At 36.4% G+C, this 22655-nt stretch overlaps 1 protein-coding gene across 6 annotated transcripts; it reads right to left on the bottom strand.

Annotated features, from left to right (window-relative positions):
- Positions 1-73: 73 nt before the first annotated feature.
- On the bottom strand, positions 74-21269 carry LOC123771698 (platelet-activating factor acetylhydrolase). 6 transcript variants are annotated; one of them, XM_045764366.2, is made up of 11 exons: positions 21101-21238; positions 16256-16271; positions 13032-13166; positions 11948-12045; positions 11662-11779; positions 10982-11141; positions 9605-9716; positions 8300-8502; positions 7822-7995; positions 7309-7457; positions 74-6181 (listed from the first exon to the last, which is right to left on the bottom strand). In XM_045764366.2, exons 3-11 carry the CDS (start codon positions 13090-13092, stop codon positions 6054-6056), a joined length of 1203 nt encoding a protein of 400 aa, XP_045620322.1. In that variant the 5' UTR covers positions 13093-13166; positions 16256-16271; positions 21101-21238; the 3' UTR covers positions 74-6053. The 6 variants fall into 6 exon arrangements, with proteins under 6 accessions (XP_045620322.1, XP_045620321.1, XP_045620319.1 ...); XM_045764365.2 differs by having other exon boundaries at positions 16235-16271; positions 21101-21236; XM_045764363.2 differs by lacking the exon at positions 16256-16271 and having other exon boundaries at positions 74-5825; positions 21101-21269.
- Positions 21270-22655: the final 1386 nt, after the last annotated feature.

Genomic DNA, 22655 nt, shown 5'->3' on the forward strand with positions numbered 1-22655 from the left:
ACTATAGGTAATTCACAAAATAGCAAAATTAGCCAAAATATCAAGCATGTGCTGGATAAGAAAATCACAGATGTTTAATTATTTATATATTTAATATAAAACACAGCATACAGTATTGCTACAATTTTAAAGCTAGTGTACAGAGTAAACATGATCTTGACTAGAAAATGTCTAAATAGACATTTAATAATGCCAACTAAAAATTACAATAATTTAACAAGAATAATCAATATAATGAAGTATAAGATTAATTAACATTTAGGTATACTGTACTGTAATTCATTGTGTCGGGGGACAGGCAGTCGGTGTATATACACACGTTATGCATATACTGGTACAGTATCAAGGTTCCCCGCACCCCAAGGTTGAACTATTGGCCCTGCCCAGGATGTAAACAACCCCCACAAGCCGACTAACTCCTGGGTACCTATTTACTGCTAGGTAAACAGGAGCATTTGGTGATAGGAAAAGCACAGAATCATTTCTGTGCTGCCCAAGATCCTGTAACATATGTTTACATATATGAGTTTGGGTGATAATATTAAAGAGTTTAGTGATTTTTATATTTATTTAATACAGTCGTGGTTACATCAGTTGGTTGTTGGCAATGTAATGGCATAGTGTGATAGGTGAGGTCTGGAGCAGGGAGCACAGAGCTCGAGTGAGGCCGGGGGTAGAGGGCTCGGATGCGGGGTGACAGCGCAAAGCATGGAGCCCAAATGCAGGCAGGGTCAGAGAGCTGGAATGCAGGACGAGAACTAGAAGGTTGTACGGCCAAAATCTGGCTGTTTGCTCTGCGACGAGGCTGTAGCGTCTTGAGAGAGGAGGAACTAGACTCTGAGTGCTGGTGAATAGCTGCTGGTGAATGTTACTTGGTAATGGAGATCTGCAGTATCTCTCTAGCATCTGTACTGAACCAGTTAGGCTGACGATGCTTCTGTTTTTGTGGCTTATATTACAAGCCTCACTTTGGCAAACTGACCAACATGTATTAGGCTATCTCTCAGCATCCTTGGCAATGGATGCTGAGAGAACTTGGGAAGATATGTCAATTATAACTGGTGGACCTAGGAATAATGTAGAACTTCTTGGAAAGTGGAATTCTTAAAGAAAGATTATATGGAATTAACAGGCATAGCTAATTAACTTATGAAATTAATGAGAATTAGAGCAAATTTATTATACCGAAATTCTCAGTATAATATCTGATGTTCTGAACTGAAAATTCGGAATAGAAAATTCTGAACCCAGAATTCTCTACTGTGGGTAAAGAACAAACGTAACTGTTCTACTGGAACTGACAATGATGCAGAGAAACAACACATGGAATTTCTTCAATCCCTACCCATTACTGTCCTGCCTGGGATTTATGATTGCAAGTTGAGAACAATCCTGCCTGTACTACCAGCACTTTATATGTTTATTCTTTATATAATTACTAAAGAAGCTGTGCCTCAGTTAGGTCTGTAAAGTGGCTGTGCCTCAGATGGCCAAGTAAAGATGCTGCACCTTGGCTGGCAGCTTTTCTATGATCATAGGATTTTTCTTTTAAAGCTAGCAAGAGCAAGATGGTGATTTTGAACAAAATGAGGAAGAATAAGAGGCAAGAAAGGTGCCCTATGAACTAGGGTCTATGCCAGAGTAATAACAAATTAATATTTAGCAATAAATGATTAAAACAAACACATCCAATCATGGTTTGTTTCCTACAATTATATTAGCAAAATTGCAAGTATTTTTTGTGCTTGGCTCTTGCAATGGCAAGAGAATATTAATCAAAATAAATGAATAGTATATAATGCACACTGCTTTGTTAAAATATCACATGGAACACATACAGTAGAAGAGGCAACAGCTTCAAACTCGAGTCAATGTAGGACAGAAAACAGATATACTTTTTCATCCAGAGCGTTAGAAACCAATGGAACTGTCTACCCACCAAAGCCATTAATGCCAAGACATTCTTTCAGTTTAAAATTGATCTGAAAAAAGTCCACTGGAAAAATGCTGGGGGAGGGGGGAGGGGGGTAACGCCTTTGACAAGTCATCTGCTTTCTCTCCCAGCGTGGCCACTGAATACATGTTTACCCTTGGATAAATTCAGGTAAAGAAATCATGAACATCCTCACTTCACAATGGCTCTAGTTCTAACCATTTACCATCCCCAATATTAGTCTTCTCTCCTCATGCCCATATATGCTGTCATGAACACTACCCTTTACACCCATTCTTCCCACACATCTCCCATACAACAACATTTAACATTATTTGTCAACTCTTTAAAAACCCTTTAAAATTACAACTGGCCAAACCCACTATATAACTGGAACATACAAACATTTGTTGTATCATGAAATTGTTTTATTTCACTATAATATAATGCCATTGTATGGAATAGTTAACAGTTAACTTAAAAGTAATAAAATATAAAAAAATTTAACAGGACATGTATGGAGATTATCATTATGAATTATCTACCCTGACTAAACAATATTGCTTGTAAATCAAATCATCATTATAAATGCTGAACATAGAAGAAAATCACAAAATCAGTCAAAGACCATTATCGACTTTATATGATAAAGCTACCAACACTATTTATATCACCTCCAGCTAAACTGGAGTCAACTTTTCTGCCAATCCTGGCAAGCTAAAACTAACTGGACTTTTTAAAATTAGAAACAAATTCAAAATTATTTTATGTATCAAGTGGCAGGTCATACAGAATAATCAATCAATCAATAATAATAATAATTGTATTATGACATTACTTTTGCCTTTGGTCAAGTGCTGGAACCAGACGCTACTTACCACTACCATATAATCAGTGGGAACTTTCTTCATGGGCTAAACCATGTAGCCATGTACCCGGCATGACACAGGCCGGGCACGGGTACATGGGCTAAAATGTGGATATATTGTAACACAACATAATATACCAACCCAGTAGTATTACATTATAATGTATTATCAAGCCATTACACAGTGGTGTATCTTTATAATGTTTCAATCAGAAACAGATGGATCCAAGCGAAAGAATTCATTTGTTTATGTACTTGTACCTTGGTAGTACAGTATATCTACTTTCTCTACCACTCTTTACACTATTTTATAATGATCCAGGACGGACTGAAACATTGTCATTCACTTTACTTTCAGATATGTGGATTGAGCATCTATTATATATATATATTCCATATAAACAATATATTACTAGCATTATATTTTAACAATATACTGTATATAATTCTGTATATAATATATAAACTATATAATCCTATCTAAAATACAAAATATTCAACACCAGTGTTTCCCAAAGATAAAAATAGCATTTCTTTCTTTCGTACATCATGCTTCATAACAAACACAGTAGCACCGAATTAGATCAAATCTAAATACTGTACAATATTCTGGCCACTGATCATTCAAATGTCTAAGTGCCAATGACTTGACAGAACTGCTGCAAGGAAATGACAGACAGTATAAGGGATGCCACAAGGAGTCTTGCATAAGCCTGATCCTGCCTTCACAAATTTACTACAAAATAATAATTTATATTTACAATTATGAGAGATTTTCCAAAGTGGTTTCGAGGAAAACAGCACCCGAGCTGAAGTCCTTCCTGATGAACCCTTCACATACTATAAAGTGTGTGTATATCACGAAAATCAACACGTGATTAAAAATGTGACAGTGTCAGACCACGGAGGAAAATTGAAACGGGAATTTCCTCAAGTACTTTCGTATATTAATACATCTTCAGAAGGAGTGGTCTGACACTGTCATACTATAAAGTGTACAGGTGACCCTTCTTCTATACATTTTGGAGGATGCATATTAGTAGTATATGTAGGTACACTGTATGCACTTTGATCAAGTTTCTAAATGTGAAAGTTGTGTGTGATAATGTAAAATTGCGCAACCGATCATTTGAGTTTTGCTTCCGACATGTGTTTTGAACTTTTTGGATTCTATTAATTGCTGCACATTTTGTGCACTGGCATTCATTGTGCTATATATGTGACTAATGTGGTAGAAGTCTTAAATATTAATGAACTTTATTGAATAAAGAGAGTGCAAGTCTTTGGTACCTAACCCCATACTTCCCAATGTAACCTCCATAAAATAATACAAAATAGTGGACTGTGGTGCACCAAAAGACCACTTTTGGACTACGGGGTTTAGAGGGCTTTTAGAAGGATGATGCAAATCTAACCTAAACTCTCATTGGCTTAATACATGTGTACAATATTATTCCTACGATTGCATATAATATGTTTAGGATTACAGATATTAGGCCTAGGAGTGGTTAGGTTATTGCATTTTTTCTTTAGCCTTAAGTTTAGGAAGGCTTTTACAGGAACAAAACTCCTGTAAAAATTGAGGGTTATCTGTGTATATATAATTTATGTAGATCACTGGATATGAATGTTAAGCTGATCAGCCAGGTTAAGCACTGATGGGCATCGACCCACTGAACAGGTCACTGCAGGGTTGTGACCTCTGCCTTGACTAGAAATAAATTTATTTGGTAAAATTTGGATGAGGCCTTATTCAATAGTAAAGTGATAAAAGTGCTGACCATTAGATTATTATTTCCAAGAAATGTTTTCCATTACATCACTTAATATAAATAGTTTTAAAAACTGATGTAAAAACCTTTTCAAACATTCACCTGATCAACATAATGCCCAAAAATTTGAATTATAAAGTTCATACCCAAGGTATTAAACAACTTTCAATAATGCAATAAATACAGTACTAACTAACAGTGACAGACAATAAGGGCAACAGACAACTGACATGGGTTGCTATATTTGTCTTAGTGCAGAATCACACTGTACACAGCAATTTGAATTATGTCTAAACTTATAAAAACTGAACACTGCTGCATTTTCTCCCCATAGCATGCACGTATTTCATGTCATTGGAGTGCAGTGATATCTCTGAATTACATGATATCTATCAATGCTCAAAAATACATCTAAATCAAACTGGTAAACCAAAGAAAATACTGAGCTTGGCAACTTTCACAGACATTTCTCTTGAGCGTCAACTTTTACAAATCTGAACTTGCTAAAGGTCTAATGTTTACAGTACCCTTTAATTCAATATTATCCAGTACAGGCTTCCCTTGCTAAATGCCTTGTTAGCAGTTGTCGGCAGCTTGCCCATCATCTCGTGAATGAAACATCTTGGCAAAAATACTGACAAAAATTATGACTAAACCATACATCAGAAAATCAAGAAACTACGACATTTGGGTCTGTCGTGACCCATTATCACGTCGTTGTTTCTTCATTTTCTGATGTGAAATTTAGTCATTATATCTTCACCGACGATATTGTGACTCATTGACTGAACTAAAAAAAATCATAAACTCTAGTAGAAAATGCAAAACCATCCAATTCCTGATTAACATGGAAACTGAACTGCCATGAATAAATTAATTAAAATAAATTCTAATGCTTAGGTGAGTCAGACGAGAACCTTCCAATAGTTTAAAATGAAATTATTCTTCACGTGACAACACTAAACCTGAACATGCATTTAGCTATTTTATAAATTAAACTTTATGGTTCTTAGCACTCAAAATTATAAACAAGGATTTATATGAGTACAGTACTATAAACTTTAACTAAGCAACTGTTAATAACCAATTGATTACAAAGTTACTTTCCTTGTGTTATAGTCGCCTGCCGACTCATGCAGTTAGAGTTTCGAAATGAGAACAGGCTTCCTGATGCAGTACAGGCCATATTCAAGGAAGTTCTGCCAGGTTTCCAAAGACAGTTCACATTTACTTTGAAGTTCTTGTTTACCTCCTGTGAAGGAATTGAACCTGAGTGGAAGGTACATTGTGCAAACTGCAAATAATAAAAAGCTCATTCTCCTTCATTTACCCTGAACCATCTGTTAATTTTATGTTGACAGCCATTCTGAAGCTCTATGAAAAGCATTAAAAAGAAGCCAAGGCAGATGCATATTTATTTAATACGACCTATGCAATTGTCAAGGCCCGTGTTGGTTTGTTAAGAGAAAGGGGGCGAGAGTCAGACAGAATGATAGTCAGTATCCCACCCAACCATAGCTTTCCCTTTACCATGCAGTCCATGCACCATTTTGTCTTGCTGGATCTCTAGGTAAGGTACATATTTGTTGACCACCTCACCCTCTTTACCTGTGAAGGAAGAAGTACTCTTAGCCTAAATACTTGTAATATGACAATGTCCAGCAAACCAATCTATAGTTAACATAATTTTTTTGCACTTAAATTTCCCCCAAAAAGGCCATACTGCAAAGATGATACAATAGTGCAAAATACATAGTTTTCACAAGTGCATTGCTTCTACAAGTGAATAGTTTTATGAATGTACATAGTTCGCTCCAAAAGTGTATAATTTTCATAATTTAACAGCTATTATTTTGTAAGCATGTGAAGAACTTTTAAAATTTTCCCTTACACTAGACAGAGTTATACCAGAGGCATCCAGATGGTTATTCAGCATATGAGCATCCAGGCGGTTATTCAGCATATAAGCATCCAGGCGGTTATTCAGCATATAAGCATCATGGCGGTTATTCAGCATATAAGCATCATGGCGGTTATACAGCATATAAGCAATAATGTAAATAGCTTTCATAGCAATTTAGCATTTCATCATGATCTAAAGTTAAATAGAATTAAAAGACCTTCTCTAAAATTTTCCAAAATTCATACAATTCAACAAAGAGCATGTCAAAGTCAAAACAAACAATAGATAAAAGGCATTATTAAGTACATTATCTTCACATATGAAGAATCAATGTTTCTCTTGCATTTCAAATTTCACAGCCAACCAGATTCACAGCACGAGAGATTCAATTAAAATCAGAAACCAATATACTGTACTGTACATTAGTGCAATATCACATCTAATTTGAATGTTTTATGTTCAGTTATGTATATCTATCCAAGAAGCTGTGAGAGATATGTACAAAACACTACTAATATGTATGCAGAGTCGGAGAATCAGAAACATTGAATTTAAACCGAGAGTGCACAGTGAACTTTAATATTAACTAAGACGAGGCAAGTCATGCATTTTCCTGATTTTCCTGAAAATTCAAAACATTACAAGCATAGGGATTTTCCCAACAAATCTGGGTACAAAAATGTACCTCTGATTTAAGATCCCGCATAATAATGCACCGCTCTGGTAACAAGTTACAGGTAAACAATCTTTGACTAAAATATTTATGTAATAAGTACTGCAAGCAATAGTCAAATATGCATCATTATATTACTTGACAATATAATATACTTACCAATGTTTTTTGCAATGAAATTTAACATCAATCTGTTGTTAATATCCATTGCCGTCTGGGGATCGAGAGGGGAGGAGGCACCGGCAAATACTCGTCCAATGTGTCCAACCAGAAATGGCGTGTCGCACTGGTTTTGATGTACAGTTCCTCTGAGTGAAAATTAGCAAGTACTTTACTCTAAAAGCTTTTAACATTTCAAAGCTGTGCATGATTGGAATACTTCTATCTGCTGCAGTTTAGTTTTAAAAATCATGAGTAGCAGTCAAGTACTGTACTCGTTTTAAAAATCAAGTAGTCATGCATTATTTTTAACTTATAAAACATGACATTCAATTGTATTTTACCCAACCTACCTGGCTACAAAGATTAATCACAGGAGTGAACATAATAGCTAATACAGATAATTAAGAGTGAACCAAAGAGTGCTGGGCAGAAAGCTAACTCTCAAAAGATGGGTAAGCACACATTATGGATGATAGAGTCAACATATTGTTATATGACAACATAACTTACTTGATTGTGACAAATGCAGTGGTAGCTGGATTTAATTTACCCATAGCCTGAAGATTTGAACTAGATTGAAATGCCTCTGTCGATATACATAATAGAGGCTGAGTGACTTTTGGGCAAATCTCATCCACATCTTCCTTGATCGGGAACAGCCATGGGTCAAGTGCCACACCAACTCTGAAAAAAAAAAACAAATAATGAGCATGAGCTATTAAAAATCAAACCAGACCACATACTACACATAAAGTATTCGCAACAAATTACAATAAATTTTGAAAACAACTGCTGGGAACTTCAGGCATTTTAAGCAGATTTGGGGTTCTGATTAGTGACATGAGCTGTACATGTTGCAAGCAGCTAAGGAACACTACCAAAATATTCACATAAATATAACAGCCATGATTTGCAAATAAAAGCTTAATTAAACTGAACAAAAATATATTTTTTGACAAGATTTATACAACAATCACCTTCTGCTTACTTGAATCTCTTGTCTTGGGCCAGAGTAGATATGGCAGTTACTCCTCCAAATGAATGCCCAGTCATAACTGGATGGGACAGGTCAAGATGATCCTGTAGTTGCTGTAGGTTGAAGTTTGAAGCCAGTTCATTTTTCACAGTACCGTTGTTGAGCTTCTCCAGAACATCTAAAGCCCGAATACTTTCTGCAACCCGAATTTTGATCTAAAACAAGAAAAATTAATAACAGTACATCACTTAAAGTGTTTAAAAGTGATCTACAAGGACAGGGAAGATGATGAAAGTTTATAAAAGTTTAGAAAACAAGGAAGAAAATTGGGTTGTGATAAGTATGAAGTTTAATGATAGGGAATGAAAAATTAATTGGAATAATAATCAAATGGAATAGCACATGCTAATTAAGGAGCCCAAATCAATTTAGTTATTATTTTCTTATTTTAAAGCCAAGATTTGTAGCTACCATCTGAGCTTTATTTGAAACAAATTTGTCAACTAAGTATTTTATTGATTTTGTTTGTGGCAAGAAAATCTTTCAACAATGGTCAGTAGACCAGTACTATATTGTTTCATATATTTTTTGTTTTTGCTTAGTAAATTCTTTCCAATGCCTTGCATTTAGTTAAAAGTCATATATGTAGTGTAATTCAAATAGACTGTCGAGGATTTGTGATGCTGCACTTTTTGGCAGAAAATTCAAATCTCAAAACACTTACTTTTATGTTTTTTCTATTTAAATTTGTTGGCATTCACCCAATTTTGATGAAATTTTCACAATACACCTTGTTTGTTGTTGTTTAGATTCAGCTACTCGGAACAAAAGTTCCAAGTAGCACGGACTATGATGAGCCCGTAGTGGACAACATTGGTGCATTTCTTATACAGTACAGTATTTGAATTTTTTGCTTAACCCCTGCACTGCACACCTGTTTTAGGCAAAAACTTCAGAGTGCAATTGTTAAGGACATATTTTTGTTGTTTTTATAAATGTTCAAGGAAAATTAATGTCAAAATGTTTTCAAACTCAACTATTTTCATTTCAAATCACAAAGAGTGATGAAAACATTAAAACAAACTTTAAAATATAGCCTAATTAAAAAAAAATTGGACAACTCTCAAAACAGCATTTGTCGTTCGATGCAGTGCAGTGGTTGAACTTGGCTTTTAGTAACCATGGAAAGCAAAGATATGTAAATCTGAAAACACCATTCTAGAATAAAGTGCATTTGAACATGCACTGCAAGACAGGAAGAAATGTTCTTCCTTATGATCAATGAATCACTTAAATTCATCAAAAAATGAACTGTACCTGCTGATTACGAAGTTGATATTCTTTAACATCAAGTGAAGTGGATTTGAAGAGCAAATATTCTTTTTCGCCAGAATCAGTCAATGTGAAGCTCGCACTTGCTGATCTGTCCCTGAAATGATTGAAAAAAATTGATTACAATCCAATCTCTGTCCTTGAAATGACAACAGAACATACCAGTATGATGATAATACATTATACTGTATAGGGCTTTACATATCAGTCATAAACATTGTTTGGTAAATCATTATTCTAATGAATAGAAAAGAATAAAGTTATTACTAGTTTTTATTAAACTAGTAGCTTTTTGTCTACTCAAGACTCAACAGTAACAAAGTTACTGTTGTTACTGTACAAAGTAAGTTATGTTAGGTCACATTTGTTAGATAGTTTAGAACATTTGAGTATATACTGAGAAAGGGAAGAGTCAACAGCAACAAAGCCAGAACTTAGGTTCATGTTGGGTAGGTTGTGTATCAGCCTACACTTGAAACAATCATTTTAAGTGTAGGCTAGACTTTCCTACAAGGCCGAGAAACCCTGATACACAACCTACCCAACATGAACCTGAGTTCTGGCTTTGTTGCTGTTGAGTCTTCCCTTTCTCAGTATATACTCAAATGTTCTAAACTATCTAACAAATGTGACCTAACATAACCCTACCTTTCCTTTCAGCTTTCTTTTGTTTTCTCTTACGATCCCTTTCTTATTCTTATTATTACTCCCTTTGTTACACCTTACCTTCCGTACGTTTTGCCACGGTGTTACCTTCCTCTAAGATTTCCATCTCCCCACCTCTCTCTTGCCTACTTAATGCCCTTGCCTCCCTTGTCTCATCACAATTGACTTGATAATGGTCCAGGACGGACCAAAACGTCGTTGTCTCTTCAATTTCTAGAATGTGGTTTGGTCAACATTTTTCAGTCACATTGTGACTCATCATCTGCATCCCAGTTTTCCTATGGGTTACTCATGCCCATGTCACCTCCTAGGTGGCTCAACCTTCTTCATCCCTGTTTATAATTTTCTAGCTACTTTCTAATCTAGTCCAGTATCTTCCCAGTTACCAGCCTGCTTTTCCAACTTTTGTAACAGCCTTCTGGCGAGATGTGTTAAAGGCATTTTACAATTGCATTTAATTATCATGAACATAGTTCCATGTCAACAAGTAAAGGGTTCCATGGTACTGATTTCATGTATACCTCCTTTTATTTCACCAAGGTGTTGCTGCAGAGTGTGACCAAAGAATGGTACAGAACCTTCTGAAATTCCTTTTATGTTTTTATTTTGCACCAAGGCCAACTAGTGCAAGACCTGGACAAGAGTGATTATTTTTTACTTCATTTACAAAATAAAAAAAGCATTCTGTATATTTACCTGTGTTCAATTGCTGCCACAATAAATCCATGAGAGGCAAGCTCAGAGCAAATAGTGCTGTATATAGAACGATTTGCACTCAGTCCATGGGAAAATATGATTACCCCAAACTTTCTGTCAGCCACAGGTGCTTCCCATACTGCCGGGGTCGCTACACCACCTGTAAATGAAAACAATATGTTCACCAAGTAACAGTTAATCAGACAAATTGTGAGAAAATTATTACAGCATGCTAATAATTCAATAAACTTACCAAGTAAGGCAAAGATTCAAATAAACACCAGATTATTTGAACAGGTTGACCCAATTTCCTAGTCATTTCCATGAACTGGGAAATTAAACCTGGGATCTGAGGCCCAAATCTGAGACCCGAGAAAACAAAGGAAAGCTATTAGACTGTATGAGATGCTAGAGGCAATAAACTTAAAATATCCAATTGTCAAAACTATGGATTTTAAGAGCTGCTATTGCCACACTTCTTTTCTTGTATGTTTAAAATTAGTCATTCATAAAACTATCTGAACGTACCATTTGAATGCAGTATGTATACTAATTAACAATTTATCAGTTTGTTAAACACCAATGCACAAAGATTAACGTGATCATCAATTAAGTGCCAAAGTGCACATAGTAGCAATTATCCTAGAGAAACTGTTCAGAACTCAAAATAACATACTTACGCATTTGCCAGTTAAACAGCATTCCAAAGAGTGATGGTATAGAAGGTGCGATGAAGGTGGCCAAGCCTCGCGTGTACTCTTCTCCCAGGTACCACGGCGTCCACTCTTCAGAATGGCTCTGCACATATTGGATTTTATTAGTACAGGTAATTTAAATTTTATTGAGAAATTTATTAGAATTAAAAACTACATTTGAAATACCTGTACAGTATTGTAAATATAATTTGAAATTATATTTATAATTTTGATTGTAATTATTGTAAAACTAAATTTTTTTTTATATTACCATGAGGTCTGTGAGTTTTGATGGGTAGTAGACTCTCATAAGCGTTCCTTCTTTTGTTCGGCCAATCATGACATCGGTGCAGCCAACGACAAATGGCCCTAAAAATAATAGAAGAACTGTAAATGGGTCTTAAAATAGAGCTTCCTCTAAGAAATTTACACACTGTATGGTAAACTCTTCATTATTGAGGTTGGTGTTGACTTTAATGACACTTTGCATCCAGGAATGCAAGTGCATATAGGCAGGCATCCAGGAATGCAAGTACATATAGTCAGGCATCCAGGAATGCAAGTACATATAGTCAGGTATTCAGGAATGCAAGTAAATATAGTCAGGCATCCAGGAATGCAAGTACATATAGTCAGGTATTCAGGAATGCAAGTACATATAGTCAGGTATTCAGGAATGCAAGTACATATAGACAGGCATCCAGGAATGCAAGTGCATATAGGCAGGCATCCAGGAATGCAAGTACATATAAACAGACATCCAGGAATGCAAATACATATAGTCAGGCATCCAGGAATGCAATTAAATATAGTCAGGCATCCAGGAATGCAATTAAATATAGTCAGGCATCCAGGAATGCAAGTACATATAGTCAGGTATTCAGGAATGCAAGTACATATAGACAGGCATCCAGGAATGCAAGTACATATAGTCAGGCATCCAGGAATGCAAGTACATATAGACAGGCATCCAGGAATGCAAGTACATATAGTCAGGTATTCAGGAATGCAAGTACATATAGTCAGGCATCCAGGAATGCAAGTACATATAGTCAGGTATCCAGGAATGCAAGTGCATATAGACAGGCATCCAGGAATGCAAATGCATGTAGAATGGCATCCAGGAATGCAAGTGCATATAGACAGGCATCCAGGAATGCAAGTACATATAAACAGACATTCAGGAATGCAAGTACATATAGTCAGGCATCCAGGAATGCAGTACATCCTTAAAATTTACTGATACAGTACCCCCTATTTTACTACAACTTTTACCATTCACATTTTTATGCTAATCCCATTTTAGCCACCTTCATATTGATATGTAAATAAATTTATTTCCATCTTAACATTACCTTGTGGAAGAGGTGTGTGGTTTGTAAATTTTGAACCCGTTTTCCCTGCCATTGTATCCATGGAGTGCTGTGGATTGAAAACTAACGAGACCGGGAATCGTGACGTCCCGATCCAAAAGCAGTGTGTGTGTAGACCTGCGGAAGTCAAAAGATATGTCAAGTACTCTACTATACAAATTAATTAGTAATATGCCAAGCTGAAAATATGATAAAAAAATAAAATAAAAATCCATTATCTTGGCAAGCTCCCTGTTTTGTTTACTTGGAGGTATGTTCAGCTGAAGTTGTGGACATGTTATCACTGTTATCAGCCACCAATGACCTATGGTACTTTCACCCTGCCAAAGGTCGCAAACTGATAAGAAGGTATCTACTGTGCCATGAACAATGACATGTTTTTCCTCAAAGCTAATATTACACACAATACTTAATATAAACATGTATACAGGTAGACAACAAAAATAATGAGAGAGAAGAATGGGTAATATATATATATTATGTTAGTTTCAGATACTGTACTGTACGTATATAGTTATAGTCAATAGTTTGTGTTATATGATAAAGAGTGCTGGGAAGATGGGACACCACAAGCATAGCTCTCATTCTGTAACAACACTTAGGTAATTACTTAGGTAATTACAGCCTTCTGGGATGAAATATACTCTGACAATCTGTATAAGAGTTCTGAAACTGTCAGAACCTTAACAAAGGCTACCTACTGATGAAGTTTAGATATATGAGGTATATAGAGAAGTACTTTTTTGTGGGGTTGTGGATAAGTGGAGTGGGTAGTATTAGAGAGCTTATCAGGTTTCAAGAATAGATTGGATTGGTACAGTGACAGGATGGATTAAGATGGAACCTGCCTTGTACCCTATAAATAAAAATAATTAAATATAATTATTATTTTTTTTTTATTCATTATAACCTGCTTAGTTTTATTTTATTTATTTTTTTATTTATAGATACAAGAGTTCTTACATTCTTGTACAGCCACTAGTATGCCTAGCATTTCGGGCAAGTCCTTAGTCCTATGTTCCCTGGAATACGACCCCCATATATGTATGGGGGTCAACCCCATATATACGTGGGCCATACATATATGGGGTACAAGCATATTTTTGAGTACTGTATATACATATGCAGCATATTTTTGAGTACTGTATATACATATGCAGCAAACATATATACAAGAAAATATGCATACAAGAGAAACACCTGGGTGTATTCATGCATGGGAAACATGTATATGAACATGTTTGTAGGTAACCATGTATACCTGTGAGTATGTGCACATGTGGGCAATATATGGATACACACACATGGGTAATATGCCTATGCCTATGGATTTTGGTGTGTGAATGTGAGGGCAACAAACATACATACATAATATATATATACATACATACATACATGTTAGGCTTACAGTATATCAAGGTCCCCCTTCCCTTCCCCTCACCCCCCGAGTCACATTAATGACCCTCCCCAGGCTGCAACCCTACAACAAGCTGACCAACTCCTGGGTCAAGGGATTGACCCAGGAGTTGGGTCAATCCAACTCCTGGGATTACTCCTGGGTAATGAGTGAACAGACTCATTAGGTGATAGGAAAGCCACCCAATCATTTTTGTCCCGCCCGGGATTCAAACCCAGAATTCCCGATTGGGAGTCAAGAACGAACGCAACTGACACTACCAGACACTACATACAGTTGCCCACAAGACATTGAGGGCAATACCCGCAAGACACTGAGGGCAATACCCGCAAGACACTGAGGGCAATACCCGCAAGACACTGAGGGCAATACCCACAAGATGAACAAAAAACCTATTTCAAATGAGATGGAAACTGAGAGGCAAGGAAGAATACCTTTGTGGCAAGTTGAATGACCTGAGGGTAGAGGCACTAATAGGCCAACTCCAATCACAGTATAAAAGTAACTTTTATATTAAACAAAATGAATTGCTTTCCCATTCATTTACACAAAAGCATTTTCAACTGGTTTCTAAACTGCCTAATTACAAAGTTCACAATGAGGTGTGTGCACACGATGACCGCCACTGCCAACTGCCGGCTGAATGAGACTGACTGGGTACACGTCTGATACGTTGCCAACTAGGTGTAATACTAATCACGCTGGCCACTCAGGGTAAGATAAACATGGAAGATAAGCTAAATTATGACATATTAGAGGTGTATAATTTAACAAATATACAAGAGAACCTGCTTGCAGATACTGTACTTCTAATACAAAAAAAATAAAAAAAAGAGCACCCTTAAGAAAGCAAAAACTTAATATAGTGACTTGACATACACTGATTACTTGCCAATACATCAAAATGGAGCTATCGTAAAGTCCAGGGCCATCTGTCGAACAATGGCCGGGACATGATAAGTCACGAAAGCAGATAACAATGATACGCCCCTCACAATAACATGTATAACAAGGACACTAAGTGATGTGACAAAGATAAGACTGATAATGAAGGTAAATAAATATATCTGGAGACTGATATACTTACAAAATGAAATTGTATAACACTTATCTCTAGAAGGAAAGAACCACAGAGAGCAAATGAAAATACAAAGTACTGCATAATACTGTACATGACAACATTACAAAATTTAAAACATAAACAAAAATAAAATAAAAAATCACATGAACATTGTTTTTTTCTGCTTCATTTACTTCATTTCTCAGAGCAACAACTAATAACATCCCTAACTGCACAGAACAGTTGCTAGAACAAGAACACTTGATGACTGAACAATAGTTATGAGTGGCATCAGTGAAATGGTATTTCATGAGTAAATCAAAATGAGGTTGGTGAACCACAAGGATATTAGTTAACCAGTTATACCTTAGAAAATTAGTGCAGCAAGACATCAGTCAACCAATCAATGTGATATCTGTAAACTGCATTGTCATTAGTCGAGCTACAGTTGTGCATGCTACGGCAAAAACAAAACAGAATAGCTGACAATAAGTGCTGGGTTATGAATGCTAGCCATATCAATGAATAAAAGATAACACAGTAAAACATATATCATAAAGCACAGATCTGGAGTGCATCACATAAAACTTCTAGCAAGCTTGCTAGTCACAAACACAAAATCGGTGCATCCAAGGACAGGCAATACGGCAAAGCAAAGGACAAAGAGCATTACAGATAAGGTAACTTCAGTGAGGTATCTGTACCCACCACCTGTATGGTCACACCTGCCTTCAGTTAATAGAGCCTGAAAATATAAAGTGAGTATTATAAAAGTGAAGAGCAGGAGTAAGCTTGAGGAATGGTCTAATCAAAGGGCAATACTAGCTGAGTTTATTTCCACATCAACTTGTATGGTTATGTTGATGACAGTATGAAAACCATACTGTCAGTATGGTTTTATTGCTAGTTAAATAAGTTACAACTGTAAAATAGTAAATGTTGTTTTGTACTAAATTATGTAAATCTGCCTTCCATAATGTACTTAGAAAATTGGTGATGATAGCTAATAATGGCACATTAGTTTCCATCAGGCAAACTACCATATAATTCCAGCAAGATGTAACAGATACACCAGAGTTTCAGATTTTATGTGAGACTAATTTCCAAATCATCAATGGTTATAATTATAAGGACAAACATTTGCCAAAAACACTGCTCTTTATAATACTATATAGATGCAATTCTGCAATGACATCTATACAATATACAGTTTATTTTGTTAGCAGTCTTTCTTGTCGACATATGTTGTTGAATATGACCGAAAGGGTAAGATTAATGATTCTACCACAAATCTTCTCAATATTTCTTATGTTTTCTTCACTGTCGAGGGTAGTTGAAAAATTAACCCTCCGAAGTTCAGTTTCACACTTTCTTTATAGTCTGACACCTAGAAGCATTTCGCAAGACACTTCTTAAATTTTCAAAGACAATTTTACATACTCTGCCAATGCTTATATTCGCTTGGGGTGAGGTGATACATGACATGATTGAGATGAACAAGTGAATCAATGGGTACACCATTACATGTTTTATCTTCTTGCTTCTGTGTTGGTTTGGGGTCTTGAAGTGGGTTGAATGTAATTATGTATTAATTGGCTGTTGATTGTTGGTTTTGACTTTTTGATGTGTAGGGCCTCGCTGATGTTGATTTTCCTGTTGTCGTTGTATCTGTCGATAATTTCTGTGTTGCTTCTTATGATTTCTCTGGTGATGGTCTGGTTGTATGAGGAGATTATATGCTCCTTGATGGAGCCCTGTTGCTTATGCATTGTTAATTGCCTAGAGAGAGAAGTTGTTGTCTTGCCCATATACTGAGATCTTTGGGGCTGACAGTCCCCAAGTTGGCATGTGAAGTCATAGACGACGTTGGTTTCTTTCAAGGTGTTCTGTTTGGTGTCTGGAGAGTTCTTCATGAGTAGTTGGCCAACCTACTCATGAAGAACCCAATTAACATATAATTACATTCTACCCACTTCAAGACCCCGAATCAACTCAGAAGCAAGAAGATAAAACATGCACTGGTGTACCCAGTGCATGTGTACCCAGATTCACTTCTTCATCTCAATCATGTCCTGTATCACATCACTTCAAGTGAATATAAGCACTGGCAGATTATGTAAAATTCATGGGAGACATCTCCCGCCACGCAGGGTGCAGTCACACCTCGACAGATCTCCAGCATCAGCTCTTGATACTGGTAATGGCTCAAAAGGGCCACCACTTACGGGCGTTTCATGCCTGTGCCACCTTTTGGGTGGCTTAATCTTCATCAACCAATCATGTAAAATTGTCTTTGAAAATGAAAAAAAGTATCTTGCAAAACGCTTCTAAGCATCAGACCATAAATAAAGTGTGAAAATGAATACTGGATTGTTAATTTTTCAACTACCCTCTTAAATGAAGAAAAACATAAGAAATATTGAGAAGATTCATAGTAGAATCATTAATCTTACCCTTTCACTCATATTCAACAACACAATATACAGTATATGTATATATAGCAATATTTTCCATGTGCCAAATATATATACAGTATTATAGAAATTACTAGATGGATGGGATACCTGATATGCACCCAGGTCTCTCTCTCCCCCCAGTCCTCCTCCTCTGTCCCCTCCATGCTTCCCCCTCTCTCTTATCAATCTTCCCCCTCCACAACTCCCTCTCTCTTTCCCTCTCCACACCCCACTCTCTCATCACTTTTCTCCCTCCTCTCTTTCCTCCTCCACACCTCTTTTTCATGTCTTTTACCCTCCCATCTCATTTCTTTCACCCTCTCTCTTCTCTTCCCTTATGCCCCACTTCTTACAATCTCCTCCCAACACACATATCATTCCAATCCCCCCCCACACTCAAACCCACATTCTCCCCCATCCCCCCACCCACACATTTCAAGCTGCATAAGAGTCACTGTTTGTCACAATAGGAGCAAATCCTACTTAGAAATAGGCAGGGGGGTGGGGGCTTGATCCCTAGCACCAACTCCTAAGGGGTTGGTCCCTAGATCTCTATGGGATTGATCCCTAGTGTGTCACCAATGACACTCCAAACAATCACAATTTACCATGGAAAGGTGTGTGTGAGGGTAAAAGCACAAGTTTGGCCTCAAACCTTGGACAGAAATAGTCACTCTTACATATACATATGCAAGAGTGAAACATATGTATGTAAGAGTGATACATATGTATGTTAGAGATACATACATATACAGCCATGATTATGAATATCTCTTTGTATATGCAGTGTTCAGAGCTTCATATAATTCCCTACTAACAATGTATCCACTGAGAGATACCAGTTAGCCACTAACAACATATCCACTAAAAAAAATGACATTTGGCCACTAACAATCCATGTATCCACTAACGGATATCTTGTCCCTTAGACATGGGACCTCGGTCCATGGAAAACATCCTTTCATGCAAATAAGACTCCTTGTTAACCCTTACATTGCAGTGGTTAACAAGATAATCAAAGGCTACTTCTGCCAGCAACCTGGACTTAAAAGTTCATTGATAAGAGTTCCCCACAAGATATGGTTCCAGAAACTAGAACACACAGCACGACGGGTACACACAGGGTACATGTAGTACCCACAAGCAGGGTGGGTACTACATTCCATTTTCCACAAATGTAACTACATTGTTATATAAGATTCCATTGTATTTTCATTGTCATATTGAATTTCTTAAGTTCAAAAAGATAAAGTTAAAACAGAACCATTAAAGCCAGAATTGAATGTTGCCTGTTGTACGTGTTGCCTGATACCAATCTAACCCACAAAGTCTCCATGGTGCCAAAAAAGATCTTGTCTCTGTTAGCCCCAATATGCATGACCAAACATACAAATCAGATAAGGCATATCAATACTGACAAATATGTCCCCAGTAAATTACATGGTCCCAAATAAATACCCATGTGTACATCTATCTAAAAATAAATGCACAGATGAACTTTTCTAAAACAAATTATATATTTTATATCTAAATTGTCTGTACTGCACTCTTGATACCTTAAACCCAAGCTTTACCATTTCAATGCAATTTACTATATTCATTAAAATAACTAAACCAATTTTGTTTGTATTATAATAACTAAAATATGGACATTTCTGCATAAGAATAAATGAAATTATAGATGGTCTTTTGCTGATGTGAGGCAGCTCCAGTCTTTATCCAACCAAACTCATTCATAAGCTAAAACATTTATATTTACTTTGTGATACTATACTATCTATTTTGTGTTACTACATTTAACAGCTAGTTAATATTCCCCTTCATTCACTTGTATTCTTTAATCATGTCACTTCTTACTCTCTGCCATTGTAGAGACCATTAATTAAGTTTAATTTCTAGGGTAGTACAGTTGATTCTTTACCCACAGCTGGGAATTCCGGGTTCAAATCCCTTGCCAGTGGGGAAGGAGGAGACAAATGGTTGAGCACATTTCCTATCACCTAATGCCTCTGCTCACATATCAATCAGCCCTGTGAGACTACTTACAACAGTTACTCAACTCATACTTAAAAAGAGTGTGATTATCATTTACAAGCCCAGTTTTCTCTAATAGTTTATCATGAGACTCCATACCCTCCCTACTGGTGAGTGGCAGAAAAGTTGCAGTGCCACATACTGCAGTCAAGGAATGAACCCCAAAGCAATTAATGCATTCTGAAAGGAAGAGCATAACATTTATATCACAATAGTCCACATGTTAGTGAATGACAACAAATAATCTGTGCATCATTAGATAAATAGATGAAAACACTGTATGGGATCCATTTGGCTATATGGTCCATAGGGATCATGCTAAATTATTTGAATGCAGGTTCATGTGGAGTTGTATTATTTGTATGTAGGCTCATGGAATCCAAATTGTGTAAGCAACTTATAATTAACCATAGTATGCTAAACTGAAGTAACACAACACCTTTGGACATAAAACCAAAGAGACAAGCAACCCATGGATCTGTGTCCAATGTATCAACATGAACAATGTATCAACATCTACGGTCCCAAGGGAAATGGTTAATTATCTAACACTAAACAATCCCCCTAGGAAATGTATATGTTTATCTCTCAGAATGTTTGGTAATATGTTTATTGTTTGTGATGTATGTATTAACACGATATACTGAACGGGGTGAGAATAGCTTGAGCTACCTCATAACTTTGTGTGTGTATTTTACCTCAATAAACTTATTTCAATTTCAATCCCCCTAGTCAATAATTATCTAAAGTCAAACAATCATAACTTTGCACCACCTCAATTGCATAAAAAATTATTGTGTCAATAGCATGCAACATTGCAATTCCTATTAAGCAAAAGATAGAAATGAACTCATCACATGGACTGACAATGATGAAGAGAAACACATCATAGCATCTTTATCACCCTACCCATCCATTTTGAGCCAGAAAAGATGTAGAGCCTTAACCAAGCACCTCCTGACGGGAAATATTCTATGAGGCTACGAACACCTAATTACAGAAACACATTCCTGTAGGTGCAGGATTGCACGCCCCCAACATTACACTACATACGAAATAACACAATTATCTCTCGTTCAGCTACCTCTCATCTTGATGTGGGTATTGAGGACAACGTGCGATAAAAGCTTCATTGTAGATGGTGTATTTGTCAGTAATTATCCAAAATAAGGCGGCAAGCGTATTGGTCTGTAGTAGCAGCAGAAGCAGCGATGGCGTAGATCCTGCCGGTACGGAGGTCAGGAGGGCAATGACTGGGGATCCTCCCACCAGGCCACAGCATCCACTGTTTATTTACATGTGACGTCACCAACCATAACAATAACTTTATTTATTATTTATTTATTTATATACAAGAAGGTACATTAGGATTGTGAGGCTACATAGCATAGTAATTACATTCTTGTAAAGCCACTAGTAAGAGCAGCGTTTCGGGCAGGTACCCTTAATCTAAGAAACTTATAAGTAGGTAAATACTTGCAAAATTTATAAAAATGATAACAGTTATATATCATGAAAAAATATAAGATGAGAGAATAAGTGAATAAGCCTGAAGCACAACGACCCTGTTGAAGACAGGATATGATATTGATATCTTCTCCCTCATCATTATGATGAAAGTGATAAGCTACATCATAAAAATTGTGTTCGCTACATACATTACGGAATTTGTAATGTAAAGTTTTATTGTAAATAACCGGTAATAGAGGGTATGTGATGTCAATGTTCCACAGATGTTGATGGTGTTCCACAGGGCAGCATACTTGGCCCCCTCCTCTTTCTCATCTACATTAATGACCTTCCAAATGCCTCTCAACACCTCAAACCAATCTTATTTACTGATGACACAACTTTCGTTTTCTCCAGTCCTGACCTGCTTGCTCTAAATGTCACTGTGAATATTGAATTAAATAAAGTCCATCTTTGGCTAACTGCTAACAAACTCACCCTTAACATTGACAAAATTTTCTACATTTTGTTTGATAATAAATCCTCAAATGACATTAATCTAAGAATAAACAATATACAAATCAGTAGTAAAGTTGACGGTAAATTCCTTGGTGTCCTCATCGATAACTAGCTGAATTTCCAGGGACACATCCTAAATATAGCAAAAAAAAGTTTCTAAAACTGTTGGCATTCTTTCTAAGATCAGACATTATGTACCCCGCCCTGCCCTGGTGACGCTCTATTACTCTCTCATCTATCCTTATTTCAACTATGGTATTTGTGCTTGGGGTCCTACTACCCAAAATCATATACGTCCTCAAATTACCCAACACAAAGTATCTATTAGAACAATATCAAACTCTAGCCCCAGACATCACTCAGGACCCCTACTCAAATCGCTGAATATGTTAGATATTAAGTGATTGCACAACCTCTCATGTGTACTCTATATATTTAAAACTCTGAATTGTAATGTCAATCCTGACCTTAAAGCTTCTTAGAAGGTTATAACAGAACCCATGAGCACCACACCAGAAACAAATACCATTTGATATTCCAAGAGTACGACTTAATCAAACTAGAAATGCTCTACAAATCAAGGGACCCAGGATGTGGAATGACCTTCCCAATCATGTTAAAGACTATACCTCTCTCAACCAGTTTAAGATAAAAACTAAGCACTACCTAAT

This window comes from Procambarus clarkii, chromosome 75, assembly GCF_040958095.1.
Source record: "Procambarus clarkii isolate CNS0578487 chromosome 75, FALCON_Pclarkii_2.0, whole genome shotgun sequence".
Lineage (NCBI taxonomy): Eukaryota > Metazoa > Arthropoda > Malacostraca > Decapoda > Cambaridae > Procambarus > Procambarus clarkii.